General features: G+C 51.7%; 3 protein-coding genes across 5 annotated transcripts; 2 read left to right on the top strand and 1 right to left on the bottom strand.

The window, feature by feature from the left end:
* The first annotated feature begins 1,076 nt into the window (after nucleotides 1-1,076).
* On the top strand, nucleotides 1,077-4,235 carry LY6G6C (lymphocyte antigen 6 family member G6C). The gene is made up of 3 exons (XM_025383586.1): nucleotides 1,077-1,285; nucleotides 2,699-2,809; nucleotides 3,595-4,235. The coding sequence occupies exons 1-3, from the start codon at nucleotides 1,234-1,236 to the stop codon at nucleotides 3,807-3,809; spliced, it is 378 nt and encodes a 125-aa protein (XP_025239371.1). The 5' UTR covers nucleotides 1,077-1,233; the 3' UTR covers nucleotides 3,810-4,235.
* Nucleotides 4,236-4,969: 734 nt separating this feature from the next.
* LOC112622695 (lymphocyte antigen 6 complex locus protein G6d) lies at nucleotides 4,970-16,341 on the bottom strand. 3 transcript variants are annotated; one of them, XM_025382398.1, is made up of 6 exons: nucleotides 16,252-16,335; nucleotides 15,422-15,751; nucleotides 15,075-15,338; nucleotides 13,017-13,172; nucleotides 7,636-7,758; nucleotides 4,970-5,302 (listed from the first exon to the last, which is right to left on the bottom strand). In XM_025382398.1, exons 1-6 carry the CDS (start codon nucleotides 16,301-16,303, stop codon nucleotides 5,079-5,081), a joined length of 1,149 nt encoding a protein of 382 aa, XP_025238183.1. In that variant the 5' UTR covers nucleotides 16,304-16,335; the 3' UTR covers nucleotides 4,970-5,078. The 3 variants fall into 3 exon arrangements, with proteins under 3 accessions (XP_025238183.1, XP_025238185.1, XP_025238184.1); XM_025382399.1 differs by lacking the exons at nucleotides 4,970-5,302; nucleotides 7,636-7,758 and adding exons at nucleotides 12,518-12,630; nucleotides 12,780-12,846 and having other exon boundaries at nucleotides 16,252-16,341; XM_025382400.1 differs by lacking the exons at nucleotides 13,017-13,172; nucleotides 15,075-15,338; nucleotides 15,422-15,751; nucleotides 16,252-16,335 and adding an exon at nucleotides 7,850-7,906.
* Nucleotides 9,205-10,921, top strand: LOC112622696 (lymphocyte antigen 6G6e-like). Its single transcript, XM_025382401.1, has 3 exons — nucleotides 9,205-9,508; nucleotides 10,493-10,618; nucleotides 10,721-10,921. The coding sequence occupies exons 1-3, from the start codon at nucleotides 9,382-9,384 to the stop codon at nucleotides 10,831-10,833; spliced, it is 366 nt and encodes a 121-aa protein (XP_025238186.1). The 5' UTR covers nucleotides 9,205-9,381; the 3' UTR covers nucleotides 10,834-10,921.
* Nucleotides 16,342-17,206: the final 865 nt, after the last annotated feature.

The following is a 17,206-nucleotide window of genomic DNA, read 5'->3' as shown; positions in this document are numbered from 1 at the left end:
TGTAAGTACTTGCCATTATTATTACTATTTCTATTATTATTATTATTATTATTATTATTATTATTATTATTATTTGAGACAGAGTCTTGCTCTGTTGCCAGGCTGGAGTGCAATCTCGACTCACTGCAACCTCTGCCTCCTGGATTCAAGTGATTCTCCTGCCTCAGCCTCCCGAGTAGCTGGGACTACAGGCACACACCACCACACCCAACTAATTTTTGTATTTTTAGTAGAGACGGGGTTTCACCATATTGGCCAGGATGGTCTTGATCTCTTGACCTTGTGATCCACCCACCTCGGCCTCCCAAAGTGCTGAGACTGCTGGCATGAGCCACCACCCCCAGCCTACTATTTCTATTCTTATTTTAGCTTCTACCTCACCTCTCTGTGCCCATGCTGTTCCTCCTGCCTTGGTGCCCTGCCCAAGTTGGCAGGTTTTGATTGGGGAGGTGCTTTGGAGCAGGTGCACACAGCCACACCTAGGACAATTGCTGCTGCTGGACTGGAGCAACAAGGTCACACCAAGTGCAAGTGGAGCCGAGGTGACGTCCTGAGAAGCTTCATGGGAGCCTGAGGCAGCCCCTACTTAGCAGACCTGTGGTGGCTCCCCTAGATGAGTAGCCCCAGCCCCTGCCTCTGCTGCTATGGCATCACAGAAGCCATCAGTGAGTCACTGATGGCTGAGCAGGCATTGGAAAGACCGAGTGGGGCCTGAATGGAGATTAATTTGACCCATTCCATCCCCAATTTCCACCAGCATGTCCCTATCAATGTCCAGCAGGGACCCAGGGACCCAAATTCAGCAATTAATTTGGGCCTCATCCTTTTGTCCATTTCCCAGGAACCAGCAGAAGCTACCACCATGGACACTGTAAATCACAGAGGCCTTTGATGATGCTCCTTCAGAGGACTCAGCAGCAGGACTGTTAGCAGGGGGCCAGGAAGGGCATCTTGGCCTGAAACCAAGAACCACAATGGCATTGGCCACTAGTGGCACCTGCCCTCCCCCATCCCTCTCTCCCATCCCTACTTCCCACTCTGTCCTGCTCAGTGCCTCCCCACCCCTTGTCTTTTCTCTGGTCAGCTGTGTAGTAAGTGGGAAGGGAGGGGCTATCAGAGGCAGTGAAGGGAGGAGCCTTTAGGTTTATAAGTTCCAAAAAGGCCACTCAACTCCCAGAGCTGGATTCTACTTTAGCAGCTGCTGTGGTTGCCACCATTCTCAGGACCCTCGCCATGAAAGCCCTTTTGCTGCTCACCCTGTCTGCTCTGCTCTGCTGGGTCTCAGGTGAGCACCTGGGGGCCCCAAGGACCTGGTTTGCCTGGTCAGGACCTTTACACCCTGCTTTACCCACTTCCCTGCCCTACCCACCACTCGGGATCCCAGCACCCCCAGCCCCAACTGGCTCAGCTCTCCTATGCCACCAAGACCAGGCTTCCCTATGACAGCCTCCTTGCTCTGTTTCTCAAAATGCCAGGTCTCTATCCATCCTCCCCACCTCCAAGACAGACCCATTTCTCTCACCTGCCAGGGCTCTGGGTCCCCTGTTCCCCACTCCAAGGTGTCCCCTCTTTGGAAACTCTGGTATCCAGTTCCCCAACCAGCCCCACTTCAATATGCAGCTCTCCAGAATCTAGCTTACCTGCCTTCTCCTCTATCTGCTGTGCTCAGTAAGTTGTCCTCTCAAAGACCTAGGCATCCAGTCCCAGGCTCCTTTTGTAGCCCACCCTCCCCATCTACTCCATCAGGGACTCAGATGTTCAGTCCCTCAGCCATGGCCTTTCCTAGATACCCTCTACTCCCCTCCTGGGTTGCATACCCACTCCCCTACCAGGGATACAAGCTTTCTAGATGGTTGCAGTGACATCTAAGAGCCTCCATGGAGATAGAGCATTTTCGTGAACCTTCTGAAGAGGGGACACCTGGGCCACTCACCTCCAGGGTGAGGTGGATTTCACTGAGGTGCATTTACCAGGCTCCTCCACCCTTGGACCCTGCGTCACCAAACTTGCCTGCCCAAACCTTGAATTAACTGAAGCAGGAACTTTGGGGTACCGCCTTCTGTGTCCACCCTCTCCATTTTGATAAGGTGCTAAGATGGAATCTGGTGATCTGTCTCTCAGGTATCATTCCTTTCTGCTGAAGAGCTACTGGGGTGAGAGGATTCTATTCAGGTCTGGTTCCTCTTCCCACGCTCTTGCCAGCTCCAGGAGGTGAAGAGTAAATTGTAAATTGCTAAAGCTGGCCACAAATGGCTTTCCCCCCAACCTCAAGTTCCAAGACATTTCTGACAGTGTTGTAACAGTCATGATTTTCATTTTTATTATTTCTTCTTCTTTTAAGTTTCCATCTCCTCCTTCACCACCCACATTCTTTCCCCATGGTATCTTCCTCACATTCCATCTATCTCCAGCCCCATGTTTTTGTTCATAGCTCTGTCCCTCTTGACTCATCTCCAAACGGGGTGGAGTGAAGGAAGATACGTAGGGCGTGGGTCTTTCACAAAGCAACAACTCTACCCTTACCTGCCGCCTACTTTCCATTTTCCCTGCATCACTCACCTGCTCTGTGCTTACTAGACCAAACAGCCAAACAGGTTGGAGCACCTACGTGATGGGCTCCACCCTCCACCCCCGCCCCCAGCTCAGCTTATCCCCAGGTAAGTCAGAGACCACCTCAGCCTGACTTGTGTCTTCCCAGCTGACATTCGCTGTCACTCCTGCTACAAGGTCCCTGTGCTGGGCTGTGTGGACCGGCAGTCCTGCCGCCTGGAGCCAGGACAACAATGCCTGACAACACATGCGTACCTTGGTAACATCCCCTTCCTTAGTGGGGAGAGCAGGAAGGTGGGAGACTCTATGGCCAGGATTGAGGCCCAAATGGGGCTAAGACTGAGACAGAGAAGCAGAGGATTATAGCAATGATAATATCTGGCCAAAGATGATTGTGTGCAACATTCTATGTCTTTGCATGTCTTTTTTTCAATTAGTGTTCGTGACAACCCTGTGATATGGTTGCTATTATTATATTGAGAAAATGGCCTCAAAAAGAGACAGTAACACAACCGGGCATGGTGGCTCATGCCTGTAATCCCAGCACTTTAGGAGGCCAAAGCAGGTGGATCACTTGAGGTCAGGAGTTCAAGACCAGCCTGGCCAACATGGTGAAACCCCATTTCTATAAAAATACAAAAATTAGCCAGACCTGGTGGTGGGTGCTTGTAATCCCAGCTACTCGGGAGGCTGAGGCAGGAGAATTGCTTGAACCCGGGAGGCAGAGGTTGCAGTGAGCTGAGATGGCACCACTGCACTCCAGCCTGGGTGAGAATAAGACTCTGTCTTGAAGGAAAAAAAAAAAGAGAGAGAGAGAGAGAGTAACAGGTCCAGGGCCTTATGGCCAGCAAGTGATAGAACCAGGACTGGGGGAGTGGTGGGTAAGGACGTGCAGGAGGAAGATCAGACTGAGAAAAGAGAAGGGGAGGGCCAGGGACAGAATTGGGAGGGAAGGAAGCCTAGGTGGGTGGATGGGGTGGGGAGGTGGACACAGGCATGCCAGATGCCCACCCTAGCTGATTCCCTGCCCATTCCCACCCCTAGGTAAGATGTGGGTTTTCTCCAATCTGCGCTGTGGCACACCAGAAGAGCCCTGTCAGGAGGCCTTCAACCAAACCAACCACAAGCTGGGCCTGACATATAACACCACCTGCTGCAACAAGGACAACTGCAACAGTGCAGGCCCCCGGCCCACTCCAGCCCTGGGCCTTGTCTTCCTTACCTCCTTGGCTGGCCTTGGCCTCTGGCTGCTGCACTGAGACTCATTCCATTGGCTGCCCCTCCTCCCACCTGCCTTGGCCTGAGCCTCTCTCCCTGTGTCTCCGTATCCCCTGGTTTTACAGAATAGTCTCTCCCTAGCTCCCTTTTCTTTAATTAAACACTGTTCCGAGAGGTCTCCTCATCTATCCTTCCCACCTCACACCCTTCACTGCTTTTTCCAGGTCCCTTCCCACTTCCTTCCAGGGCCTCCATTGGCTCCTAGAAGGGCTCCCCACTTTGCTTCCTACACTCTACTGTCCCCTTCTTGAGAAGGGATTGGGATCTGGGCCTGAAATGGGGCTTCTGTCTTGTCCTCAGTGAAGGCTCCCACAAGGACCTGATGACCTCACTGTACAGGCTCCCATACGTACCCCATCCCCCATACTGACCTCTTTCCGTTTTGAGTAATAAATGTCTGAGTCTGATAAAATGCACATTTATTATCAGAAGACCTAAGGGTCAGGTCACCTCCCAGGAAATAATACTCTCAATCTCCCACCCTTACACAGGAATCCTTCAGGGAGGTTCCCTGGGAGGCTGGGCTGGGGCAAATGGAGAAACAGGTTTTTCAGGTCTTCATCCTCCCTTCCAGTGTCTCCAGGTGGCACACAACAACTCATATCCCAAATTTAGGCCACACCTCTGATGTATTGCCAAGAAGAAGGTGCAGCCTGGCTTGAGGGCTCTCCAGAAAGGATAGGAGAGGCACATGGGAATGGGGCCCGAGACCCTGTTTCTTCAGTTTCTCTCAGGTTAGAGTCAGAGGCCTCACCTGGCCTGGTTAGTAAGTAGGGCACCAAGCAGTTTTTACCTATCACACTTTTTACATTTCTTTTCTCAATTCAAAATAGTCCTATTGGGAGCCAAGTTGCAAATGGGAGAAAGGGGAGCAAACCCAGACTCAGGCTCGCAAAACCCTGGCAACCCCACTCAGTGAATCTCATTGCTAAGGAAGATTCAACCTAGCAACAGGATCCAGGAGCCACAGAAGGCAGAGAAGCCATCGTCCTTTGGGGTTTAGTTGGTTAAGGAGTGCACCACTGTAATTAAGCCCGCTGTTGCTTGGTAACCCCAAAACTAGAACCTGGATGCCCCATATTACCCTTTAAGTCCTCCCATCAACCAAAGATAGATGCAGTTTTCCAGTCAGCTGTAGAGTGGTGCATAGATTTTAATGACTCACAGAAGGATGCCTGTCTTCTCACATTAAATGTTCGGATGTCCCTTGTTCCCTTGCTCCCTTGCTCCTTTCTCTACTCCTACTCCCACTACCCGCTCCACAGTCCTGGTAAGAGACAGGTCAGGGTGGTAGCTGCTGCAGCCAAAATGCATGCAGGGGCCACGTGGCTTGCCACGGCGCTGTTGCACAGGTCTCCCAGGTAGCAGTCCCTGTGGGCTGGATAAGTCACGTCTCCCACCGACTCTGTCTCCACTTGATTGCAATGACGGGCTGCGACGCAGGCTGGATGTTGGTGAATCAAGGTCACTGGGGCTGAGAGAGAGAATGAAACTGGGGTGTTGGACTCCTGGCTTCAGGACTTGCCTTCTGGGGCAGAGCAGATGTGATTTCAAGGAGCCCAAAGGGATTTTCAGCCCCCTCAAAAAACACCTCCCTGAAACCAAGTGATCAAAGTTAATGCATTGACATTGTAAACTCCTGATGTGATGCAGTGAGAAGGACGCAACGTCACTTCTGCAGTATTCTTGCTTAAAATGCATAACCTCAATCTCATCATGGCAAATATCAGATAAATATAAATTGAGGGACATTCTTTTTTTTTTTTTTTTTGAGACAGAGTCTCGCTCTGTCGCCCAGGTTGGAGTGCAGTGACAGGATCTCAGCTCACTGCAAGCTCCATCTCCCGGGTTTACGCCATTCTCCTGCCTCAGCCTCCTGAGTAGCTGGGACTACAGGCGCCCGCCACCTCGCCCGGCTAGTTTTTTGTATTTTTTAGTAGAGACGGGGTTTCACCGTGTAGGCCAGGATGGTCTCGATCTCCTGACCTCGTGATCCGCCCGTCTCAGCCTCCCAAAGTGCTGGGATTACAGGCTTGAGCCACTGTGCCCGGCCTGAGGGACATTCTATAAAATAATTTTTAGTATATCAAGTATACGTAAATTTTTTTTTTTTTTTTTGAGATGGAGTTTCACTCTTGTTGCCCAGTTGGAGTGCAATGGTGCAATCTCAGCTCACCGCAACCTCCACCTCTTGGGTTCAAGCAATTATCCTGCCTCAGGTTCCCGAGTAGCTGGGATTACAGGCATGCACCACCACACCTGGCTAATTTTGTATTTTTAGTAGAGACAGGGTTTCTCCATGTTGGTCAGGCTAGTCTCAAACTCCGGACCTCAGGTTATCCACCTGCCTTGGCCTCCCAAAGTGCTGGGACTACAGGTGTGAGCCACTGCATCCGGCACGTAAATTTTTAAAAAAAATCTAAAAATGATTTTATTTATTTTTAGAGAAAAGGTCTTGCTCTGTCACTCAGGCTGGAGTGTGGTGGTGCAATCATAGCTCACTATAGTCTCGAACTCCTGGGTTCAAGTAATCCTCCTACCTCAGCCTCCCAGGAAGCTGAGATTACAGGTGTGTGCCACCATGCCTGGCTAATTTTTTAAAAACATTTTTTGGCCAGGCGTGGTGGCTCACATCTGTAATCCCAGCACTTTGGGAGGCCGAGGCGGGTGGATCACGAGGTCAGGAGATCGAGACCATCCTGGCTAACACAGTGAAACCCAATCTCTACCGAAAACTCCGGACCTCAGGTGACTCTTCTGCCTTGGCCTCCCAAAGTGCTGGGATTACAAGTGTGAGCCACTGAGCCCAGCCTAAAAATGATTTTTTTTTTTTTTTTTTTTGAGACAGGGTCTCATTTTGTTCCCCAGGCTGGAGTATAGTGGCATGATCATGGCTCACTGTAGCTTCAACCTCCCAGGCTCAAGCAATCTTCCCTCTTCAGCCCCCTGAGTATCTAGGATTACAAACATGTGCCACCATGCCCAGCTAATTTTTTAATCTTTTTTTTTTGTAGAGACAGGGTCTCCCTATGTTGCCCAGACTGGTCTCAACTCCTGGGCTCAAGTGATCCTCCCATCTCGGCCTCCTGAAGTGCTGGAATTACAGGTGTGAGTCACTGCACCGGCCCTAAAAGTGATTTTTTTAAACTCTAGGTATAAAATAATTTATCAGGGCTCTTCAAATATGTCAGGGTCATGAAAGACAAAAACAGAGCTGGCACAGATCAGAGGAGACAAAGAAGACACGAGAGCTAAATGCAATGTAGGATCCTGGTAAATCAAATAAAGTCTGTAGATTAGTTAGTAGTATTGTATCAATGTTATTTTGTGATTTTGATCATTGTACCATGGTTGTGTAAGATGTCAGCATTAGGAAAAGTTGAGTATTTCTGCAACTTTTCTGTCAATCCAAAATTATGTTAAAATAAAATATTAAGAATATGTACACACACACACAGACAGACACACACACACACACACACCCCTCCCTGGTCCTTGACTAATGCCGGAATTTTGAAGTTTGGTTTTAACTTTGGCCTTTCAGGGCCAGAGCTCTTCACCTGTGAGCTAATGGGCCTATGAGACTCTTTTGGGAGAGTAAGGAGGTGGAGAGGTGGGGGCACAAGGACTGTAGGCCTCTCAGGGGCTCTGTGCCAGGAGCCAGAAGGGGTACAGACTGCTCTCCTCTGACAGCCGCACCATCTGCCCAGAGCCAGACTGAGCCTGGAGGGTTCTGGAAGCCAGAAGGATTGATGTGGGGCTGGAGCAGGGAAAGGCTGTGGGAAGAGAGAGAAATGGAGGACATACGGTTTCCAGGTAGCTTGATCTGTTCCAGGCCTGGCTGGGGTCTGCCCTCGCCACAGGTGGTCACGGCTTCTTTGCAAGAACTGCTGGGGCTTCCACCACAGTTGTAGCACCGCATTCGGTTTCCTGGCAGGAGAAAAGAGGCGCTGGACCTGGGCCCTCAGTGGAGCTGGCTGGCAGAAGGCCTGTGTAAGAGGCTAGCCGGCTGCCTCCTTACCCAAGGCAGCCCCTAGCAGGGAGCTGAGCAAGATCCCAACAAACTGGGGTTTCATCGCAGTCTGCCCGTGTCAGGACCGCCTCTACCTCCCGCCCACCCCCCTCCCCTAGCCCGACTCTACCTGCCTTATAACCCCCTTGCCTTGAGCTTTATAGGGCTGTAAAAAAAGGAGGAAAGAGTCTCCCCTAGCAGGCACCAGGGGCCCCAGTGGGGACAGGGAGGGGCCCCACGGCATGCCCTCAGCATCCTCTGGAGTCCTCAAACTCCTTTATCTCCAGCAGCAGTCCTGAAACTGTGGACCAAGAAGAACCCCTGGGGATCCCCGATACCCTTTCACAGGGTCCTTGAGGGTCTTCCTTTTGCAACTATCTGTGTAAGATCAGATTTTCTTCATATACTGGACTTCAATGAAAACAACATATCCCAACAGACTGAATGCAGAAGCAGATAGGAAAACCCAGGCATCTCCCACGAAGCCTGACATTAGATTCACAAAAATGTAAAGCAATGCTCAGCTTCTCACTGTGCTGTGGGGAAATAATAGTTATTTTTCACAAAACCATATTTTGCTAGCATGCAATAATTTATTATTTTTATTGTTTAAATAAATCAATACCTACTTTAAATGATCTGTTTTAATTTTTAATATAGTAAATATTGATATAACCTCATAAAGAAAAGCTCTTCAGAGTCTTAAGTAACTTTGAAAAGTGTAAAGAGGTCCTGAGATCAATGTTTTTTAAAAGAGCTGCTCTCCTGGGCACCTGTGTCTCCCCTATATTCACTCCCTGTTCCTAGTCTTACTCCTCCTGGTACATGCTGGCTCTGATTCCCCAGATGGGCCTTCCTCCTTCCCAATTTCTTCAACCCCAGTCTTCCAGGTTCTATCACCACCCCCCTACCCCAAATTCTATCCATGCCTTCCTTTCTAGTGATTTCTCCCCAGTGCAAGTACACCCGGCTGGCCCTCCAGCCCCACCCATGATTATTTCTTTCCTCCAAGGTAGTAAAGCTGTCAGGGATAATTATGGGGTAGGAATGTTGAAGCTTGGGGGGATCAAAGGGATCTGAAGCTGGGTGGGGTCCGCCCTTATACAGCTGGGCTTTGTGTGTGCGTGTGGGTGGGTGGGTGTGGGGGGGTATTGTTGATTCTACACTCAAACAGATCCACGCCAGGGTTGTTTAGGAGGGTGACCTTGAAGGACATGAAAGCACTGAGGGGGAAAGACAGAGAAAACAAAGACAGAGAGAAGCTAAGAGAGCCAGGGAGCAGCTTGAGACATGGGGAGGGAGGGAGAGGAGTAGGAGGGAAGGCGACAGACACAACTCAGGAGCAGGAGAGGAAGCTAAGTTACAGAGACAACATGCTGAGAGAGCAGAGGAGACCCTCCAGGCAAGGGCAGACTCCTAGCAGGGGCAGGCTGGGGGCCCCCACTGCCTGCGGGTCAGGCTGATGAATCTGGTCACGGTTCCGCCCCCCAGATTCACTCCCTAGGTGTGTTTGTTTCCTGGTTCCTCCCTGTCTTGCTCAAATGTTCCAACTTTACAAATCCCGGGATCTCAGGATGCAGATCACCTCTCCCCAATTCCTGACCCTGCGTTTGGCCATGAGCACCTCCAACATCTTCCTCTGTGTCCTGTTCCTCTGTGGTGCACTGGGTAAGGGTGGACTGGGGAACTTTCAGCGGTCAGGGGGCTGGGAGCGGGGACAAGGGCATGTGGAGGAACCTGAGGGCTGGGGAGGAGAGGGGTGGGAGCGCTGGAAGAGGCCAAGAAGAGAGCTGGGGGAGTGGGGGACTTCAGGGAGACCAGCCACTGGGAAGGCCAGCCTGATGAGGTGGGAAAGGAAGAGTTTCCTTTCAAAAGCATTTGAGAATAACTGTCTCCTCCTTGCTGCATCTTTGACCCACCCCTGTCTCCCCTATCCCTTATTTCACCTCTTGCTTCTGTGCTGGGCCCTTTGGTCAATGTCAATTTCTATTTTCCTATCTGTCTCTGCTGCCATTTACTTAACTTTTTCACTGACCGCCTCTACTTCCCTGCTGCTGGGTCTGGCTTTTTGTCTCACTCTTCTTATGTTGGTCACTGATTCTCATGGCTTCTGTTCATGTCTGCTCATTTCTCAATCCCTGTACCACTCTTACCTCCATCTCTCTTTCTTTTCCTGCATCGTCTCCCCTCCCTTCTCTGTGTCTCTTTTTTTTTTTTGAGACGGAGTCTTGTTCTGTCACCCAGGCTGGAGTGCAGTGGCATGATCTCGGCTCACTGCAACCTCAGCTACCCGGGTTCAAGAGATTATCCTGCCTCAGCCTACCGAGTAGCTGGGACTAGAGGCACGTGCCACCATGCCTGGTTAATTTTTTGTATTTTAAGTAGAGACGGGGTTTCACCATGTTAGCCAGGATGGTCTTGATCTTCTGACCTCATGATCTGCCCGCGTCGGCCTCCCACGGGATTACTGGCGTGAGCCACCGCGCCCGGTCACTTTTTCTACTTCTGTCTGCTTTTCTCCCTTGTTCCACAGCTTTCCTCTCTCTGCTTCGTGTGTCACCTCTCTCTGAGATCCCTCTCCGGATCTAGCCTCTGCCTGCCCCACAGGGAGGGTTTGGCTCTCCTGCTCTCCTAATCTCTGTGCCTCAACAGGTCTCACCATGTCCCCTGCCCGGGGAAGGCTCCGCTGTTACACCTGCAGCTTGGCCAAACCCTGCTACCCTGTTCCCACCAAGTGTCAGGACGATGAAGCTTGCAGCATCAGTATTGGCACCTCAGGTAGGGCTCTGGTCCAATGGCCCTTCTCCAGGCGGCTCCCTACCTCCATCCATCCCGCCTTTCCTGTGGCCCCCGCCTCAGCATGCCTCCTTCACCCCACAGATCAGAGTGAGATCATCGAGCGAAAAGCCTGCCTCCCAAGGGCCCAGTGCCCTCTGCCGAGCCATGCCACCTACTGGCTGCGCTCCTACATTCTGAGGCACTACTGCTGCTAGCAGGACCTGTGCAACATGGCCGCTTCCCCACGGCAGCTCACCAGCCTCCTTGCCTCCCTGCCCCTCCTTGTGGCCAGCTTTGCCGGGATCTGCAGCCCCCAACCCAGGATTCCGCCACCATCACCACGGCCCTGGAAACACCTGCACAGACACTTTGAGACATGCCCGACAACCTAATTTTGTACAGAGACCCCAGATCTCTCAGGAGACCCCCTCACAGACCCCTCACAAGGCCTGGGGAGGCACCTGCCCAGAGTCCAGCCTCATAAAGAACACCTATTTTGTGTCTTTTGTCTTTTCTAGATGCCCATTGCTGATGCCCCCTGTCAGCCCCGGTCACTGGCAAGGCAGGCATTTTGATGACACTGTGGATCTCAGGCAAAGGGATCAAAGCGGCATCAGGTATGGTAAGGAGGAGAGTCTTGCTAGGAAAGACTAATGTGGTAGGTCGGGAGCTCAGGATGGAGGGCTTGGGGGACTATGAAGAGTAGCTTTAATAAAAGGTCTATCTAGGAGTACAGGAATACTGCAGATACTGCTGTGTGTGTCTGTGAGCTCTAAGAGCGAACTATAGCTGCTTGGTGGGTTGGGCTGGAGCTGGAACCTGGACCACAGCACTCCCCTCATTCTCCATCTGTGTCATGTGCTTCCTTTATCCTGCCAATGGCTTAGTTTAAGCCCCTGCAGCCTGAAGGCGTTAGGTGAGACTCCTGAGAAAGCTTTTCTCCAGTAAGGCCCAAGCTTGAGCAGAGACACAAAGGGCACCCAGTGGAGCTGCTTGTGAGGGTGTGGCTGGAGCTCAGCTCATTTCTGCCTGAGACTGAGGAATGGCCAAGTTGGGAGCATCAATACCCTCCGTCACTTCACCAGCCCAGACTCACAAACATCCCAGCATGGCCCCGGCCCAATAAATAATACACCCCCACTGGGCCTGCCAGCCGGAGTAGACACTCCCTCTGCCCCCGGAATATAGGGTGCGACCCCAGGGCAGCAGGGAGGAAGTGCCAGAGTGGCGATAGCTGCTCACATGCTCTGAATGACCCGGTAGAGCACCACAGGGAAGAGTGTGTGCCTAGGATAAGGAAGGATAAAGAGGGGCCCCGGGTGGGAGCTGAGCACAGGCATCTCTATCCTACTCAGTTCCCTCCCCTTGCATGTGAGGAAGTCTGGGGTTGATTAAAGGTGCTTGTTCCCTCTCCTCTTTGTGAGGATGACACACTGGGTAGTGGGGGTCTGGCTTAATTTAGAGATGGGTTGAGTCTTTCCATTTTCTCTGTCACTCCGTCCTCCCACTTGGTGCTTCTATTTTTTTCTTTCTCTATCTCTTTCCACTTTCTCTGACTTGAGTTTCTTCCCTTCTCTCTCCCCAGTTTTCCCCATTTGTCCTTCAGCTCTGCTGCAATGGATTCCCCACCATTGCTCAAGTCTCCAGATTCCTGTCTCCTCCCTGCTCACACCCATCCTCCTTGCCCCCACCAGCAACCTCAGGCTCCCCTCAACCCCACAGTACTATGGGCTCAGGGCCATCCCTCCACTGGCTGCTACAAGACAGGAGACCAAACCTTTTTGTAGGTGACATCACAAAATAATGCTCCTCCTTTCCTTCAGTCCCCCACCCTCCCCATACACAGCTTGGTGGCTGCTGGACGCCAGCTGGACGGTGAAGTCGAACTCGCAGTCCCGCCCCCCTTGCCAAGGTTGTCGAGGAATACTCCAGGTGCTAGATGGCCAGCGAAACAGCAGGTCACACTTCCCAGCAGATGTCACCAAAATCACCTGGTCTTGTGGGCAGGTGGGCTGTGGGGTTTTCCAGAGAGACGGATTAAGGATACCTCTACTTTTCACGTCCTCAGGAACAAGGGCTCCTCCCCAACCCAACCCGTGTTTCCTCTCCCATCCCCAGTCCCCTCCGGGATTTAAGCCTCTGTTCCCTAGCTGTTCCTCACCCGAGACGGGCCAAATGGATGTTCTCATAGACCTGGATTTCGGGTTTGAACTGAGGAATCGAGGCAGCTGGGGAGAAGGAGCCATTAGGGATACAGAAGAGAAGTCAGCAGACAACTTAGAGCTGTGTTCCTTGCCCCCTCCCCTAGAGGAGGTGGGGTACAGAGGCAGGGTGCGAGCCTAGCCCTTTGCCTCCCACCCACATGCCCTCTTCTTCCCCCCGGGAGGGAGGGACTCACCTCTGACTGGAGCCCCACGGACCCTCTGCCTCCAGAGCACAATGCTGAGGGCCAGGATGATGACTCCCTGGCCCATTGTGAGCAGCAGCATCAGAATCCAAGACATGTCCCAGCCCACGGAAGGGGCACAGAAGGCAGGAGAAGCATCCATGGAGGCTGTAGTAAGAGCCAGACCAGAGGGATGGGAAGGAGGCAGTGAGGGGGCCTGTCCCTCTGCCCCAAAGAGAGTCCTCCCCTCCACAGTCTGGTGGGCTCTTCCAACAGAAGACTTTGTAAGTTTCCCTGCCCTCAATATCCTCCACCCTACTCTGCCCCTTTCCAGGCCTCTCACCCTGACCCATAAATAGAGAATGGCGGCCAGTCACAGTGGCTCACACCTGTAATCCCAGCACTTTAGGAGGCCAAGGCAAGCAGACCACTTGAGGTCAGGAGTTCAAGACCAGCCTGGTCAACATGATGAAACCCCATCTCTACTAAAAATATAAAAATTGGGGCCACGCACAGTGGCTCACACCTGTAATCCCAGCACTTTGGGAGGCCGAGATGGGTGGATCACCTGAGGTCAGGAGGTCGAGACTAGCCTGACCAACATGGTGAAACTCCATCTCTACTAAAAACACAAAAAAGAGACCAGGCGCTGTGGCTCATGCCTGTAATCCCAGCACTTTGGGAGGCCGAGGCGGGCGGATCACATGTCAGATCAAGACCATCCTGGCCAGCATGGTGAAACCCTGGCTCTACTAAGAATACAAAAATTAGCTGGACATGGTGGCGTATGCCTGTAATCTTAGCTACTTGGGAGGCTGAGGCAGGAGAATCACTTGAACCAGGGAGTCAGAGGTTGCAGTGAGCTGGAATTGTGCCATTCCACTCCAGCCTGGCGACAGAGAGAGACTCAGTCTCAAAATACACACACACACGCACACACACACACACACACAAGTTAGCTGGGCATGGTGGCAGGCACCTGTAGTCCCAGCTACTCAGGAGGCTGAGATGGGAGAACAGCTTGAACTCAGCAGGCAGAGGTTGCAGTGAGCCAAGATCACGCCACTGCATTCCAGCCTGGGCAACAGAACAAGACTCCATCTCAAAAAAAAAAAAAAAAAAAAAAAAAAGGCCAGGCATGGTGGCTCACACCTGTAATCCTAATACTTTGGGAGACCAAGGTGGGCAGATCATGAGGTCAAGAGATCAAGACCATCCTGGCCAACATGGTGAAACCCCGTCTCTACTAAAAATACAATTATTTTTTTTTTTAAGATAGAGTTTTGCTCTTGTTGCCCAGGCTGGAGTGCAATGGCGTGATCTTGGCTCACTGCACCCTCCACCTCCCAGGTTCAAGTGATTCTCCTGCCTCAGCCTCCCGAGTAGCTGGGTTTACAGGCATGTGCCACCATACCCGGCTAATTTTGTATTCTTAGTAGAGACAGAGTTTCTCCATTTTGGTCAGGCTGGTCTCGAACTCCCGACCTCAAGTGATCCGCCTGCTTCAGCCTCCCAAAGTGTTGGGATTACAGGCTTGAGCCACCACGCCTGGCCTAATAATAATAATAATAAACAAAACAAAATAAAATAATAGAGAATGGCAATGCCCCCTGCTCACACATGGACAGCCAACTACAGAGCAGACCACCAGCCATAACCACACTTTCCCCTCACACCCTTTATAGTAATTCACCCTTTCAAGAAAAAATAGCCAGGTGCGGCGGTTCATGCCTGTAACCCCAGCACTTTGGGAGACCAAGATAGGAAGATCATTTGAGGCTAGTAGTTTGAGACCAGACTGGGCAACATAGTGAGACCCTGTCTCTACAAAAAAGTTTAAAAATTAGGGGAGGCACGGTGGCTCATACCTATAATCTCAGTACTTTGGGAGACCGAGGTGGGCAGATCACTAGAGGTCAGGAGGTTGAGACCAGCCTGGCCAAAATGGTGAAATCTCGTCTCTACAAAGTCCAAACAATTATCCGCGCATGGTGGCGGGCGCCTGTAATTCCAGCTACTTGGGAGGCTGAGGTGAAAGAACATCCCTTTCCGTCTCCTCCCTCGGTTTACCTGCCAGGCTAAAGCTGACCCCTTTGTTGTGAGTCATGAGGCAGCGGATGATTCTTGGTCTTCGGCTCCTGGGCTCAGAAAGCCCCTCCCCAGGACACACCAAGAGCAGGGCAGCCTCACTGCCCCAGAAGGACTGAACACGGCCCTTCACGGGACCCTTCCCTTCCTGCCAGGTCACAGAGTCCATGCGTCTGCTGGGGACCACAGAGCACAGGAGGACATTGCAGGGGGATCCATCTGCAGCCCTTGCAGATAACTGGGATCCTGTGGGGGAGAGAGGGACCCCTCAGTTCTTCACCTAGACTTCCTGGCCCACAGTAGCCCCTGGTCTGCATGCCCCCACTCACCTTTGAGCACCAAGACGTCGTATACCCTCCAGTTCTGGTAGTTGTGGTGCTGACCTAGCACAGCGCACCAGTACCGCCCGGCATCTTCCTCCTTGGATCCCTCCAGCCACAAAGAATAATTCCCCAGCAGTCGGAGCCTGGATTCCCTTCCTGGTTTTCCAGGGTCTGGGGCTGGCCTGCCCACTCGGACTTGGGCTACCAGGGTGGTGAAGGAGCCTGCTGCAGGGCTGCGGAACCATGACAGGTGTTCGTCCCCATGTAGAGTGGGTGGTGAGGGACATGGCAGTTCCATTGCCTCCCCCAAGGCCACATAGATGGCCTGGATGTTGTCTGTGGGAAGAAGGTTGTATGAGGCCAGAGACCTCTATCAGATCAACAATCCCCCATTTGATCTTCAACCCTGACTTCCTCCCCTTCTGGGGTCCCCCAGCACGGGCCTGGCTGGTGACCACCTTTCTCAAGTGACAGCTACAAAAATAAGACAGGTGGAAAGATAGGGTAAGGGCTTTCCTTGTCTCTCCCCCAGACAGTGAGGGGGTCTGAGGGCAAGAGGGAAAGGGCTGAAAGAGTTGGCAAATGCCCACATCTCTTCTACTCATTTCAACTTTTCTGAAAGCATTTACTCATTCTTCTTATTTTATAAAGGAAACTGCATAACCTGGATCTTCGTTGCCCCTGGGTCTTCCCTAGGGTCAGAGGCAGGAGGAGGTCAGTTGGGGTAATTCTATCTTCTTGAGTCAGATGCCTTTGCCAGGCTCCTAGGAGAAAGAGCAGCAGTCCCTCCGCAACCTTGGAAACAGCTAAGGAATCACCTACCTCTTGCCCCTTACCTGCAGCCTGGGGAGTTCCACATAGGAACAGGAGGAGGAATAAGACTGCCATGGGGAAAGCCTGCCAAGTTCTCTTGCTCCAAGACCTGGTGTTCCCAAGGAGGAAGCAGAGTCCAGATAAAGGCCCACACTCACTGGTCTGGGGTGACAAGGGCCTCTGGAGGGGATGGGAATGCTGGGGCGATAAAGTCCAGCAGCATGTCTACTAGGGAAAAAGTGACCACCACTTTTCTGTCCTGGAGAGAAAAGGACCCAGCCCAGGCCACTCTGAAGGTGACCTTTTTGCTCTTCTGATTCCACATCAGCTAAGGGACTCAAGTAAAGACTTTCCATGCAAAAAACCATGCAGGGAAGTGGTCCTGCCTGTCTAGCTCCTGTCAGTCTGGAAGTACATTCTGAGGTCTCTTTCACTCCTAAGAAATGTCAGCCATGAGTTGGGTGGATCACTTGAGGTCAAGAGTTCAAGACCAGCCTGGCCAACATGGTGAAACCCTGTCTCTACAAAAAATACAAAAATTAGCCGGGCGTGGTGACATATGCCTGTAATTCCAGCTACTCAGGAGGCTGAGAGGCACTAGAATCGCTTGAACCCAGGAGGCAGAGGTTGCAGTGAGCCGAGATCGTGCTACTGCACTCCAGCCTGGGAGACAGAGCGAGACAGCGAGACTTCATCTCAAAAAAAACAAAGAAAGAAAAAGAAGAAAAAAAGAAATGTCAGCTATGACTGAAGAAACTGAGTTTTCACATTGGTCCTCCACAGAACCCAGCACAAGACTGTGTATCCAGTCAGTGTCCCGTAAATGATTGGGAATGACTTTCCCTGTGGCTGTCTGGCATACCCCAGACCTCTCCTGAACCCCTGATGAGTGTATTAAGTTATTACTCAAGGAGAAGGATAACGGGCTGATTCATCCTTCTGAATGGCAAAAACTCCTAAGGCAGATCTTCATGCAGT

This window comes from Theropithecus gelada, chromosome 4 (assembly GCF_003255815.1).
Source record: "Theropithecus gelada isolate Dixy chromosome 4, Tgel_1.0, whole genome shotgun sequence".
Taxonomy (NCBI): Eukaryota; Metazoa; Chordata; class Mammalia; order Primates; family Cercopithecidae; genus Theropithecus; species Theropithecus gelada.
Note: the sequence above shows the minus strand (reverse complement) of the source record. Positions and strands in the feature narration are given on the sequence as shown.

What these genes read in the sequence shown, in the direction of transcription:
- LY6G6C (XM_025383586.1), top strand. Translation starts at nt 1,234, where the DNA reads ATGAAAGCCCTTTTGCTGCTCACCCTGTCTGCTCTGCTCTGCTGGGTC. An exon ending in TCTGCTCTGCTGGGTCTCAG is followed by an intron (nt 1,286 to 2,698) that starts GTGAGCACCTGG and finishes GTGTCTTCCCAG; the next exon opens with CTGACATTCGCTGTCACTCC. An exon ending in GACAACACATGCGTACCTTG is followed by an intron (nt 2,810 to 3,594) that starts GTAACATCCCCT and finishes TCCCACCCCTAG; the next exon opens with GTAAGATGTGGGTTTTCTCC.
- LOC112622696 (XM_025382401.1), top strand. Translation starts at nt 9,382, where the DNA reads ATGTTCCAACTTTACAAATCCCGGGATCTCAGGATGCAGATCACCTCT. An exon ending in GTTCCTCTGTGGTGCACTGG is followed by an intron (nt 9,509 to 10,492) that starts GTAAGGGTGGAC and finishes GTGCCTCAACAG; the next exon opens with GTCTCACCATGTCCCCTGCC. An exon ending in CATCAGTATTGGCACCTCAG is followed by an intron (nt 10,619 to 10,720) that starts GTAGGGCTCTGG and finishes TTCACCCCACAG; the next exon opens with ATCAGAGTGAGATCATCGAG.
- LOC112622695 (XM_025382398.1), bottom strand. Translation starts at nt 16,303, where the DNA reads ATGGCAGTCTTATTCCTCCTCCTGTTCCTATGTGGAACTCCCCAGGCT. An exon ending in CGACGTCTTGGTGCTCAAAG is followed by an intron (nt 15,339 to 15,421) that starts GTGAGTGGGGGC and finishes TCTCCCCCACAG; the next exon opens with GATCCCAGTTATCTGCAAGG. An exon ending in GGTCAGCTTTAGCCTGGCAG is followed by an intron (nt 13,173 to 15,074) that starts GTAAACCGAGGG and finishes CTCTTACTACAG; the next exon opens with CCTCCATGGATGCTTCTCCT.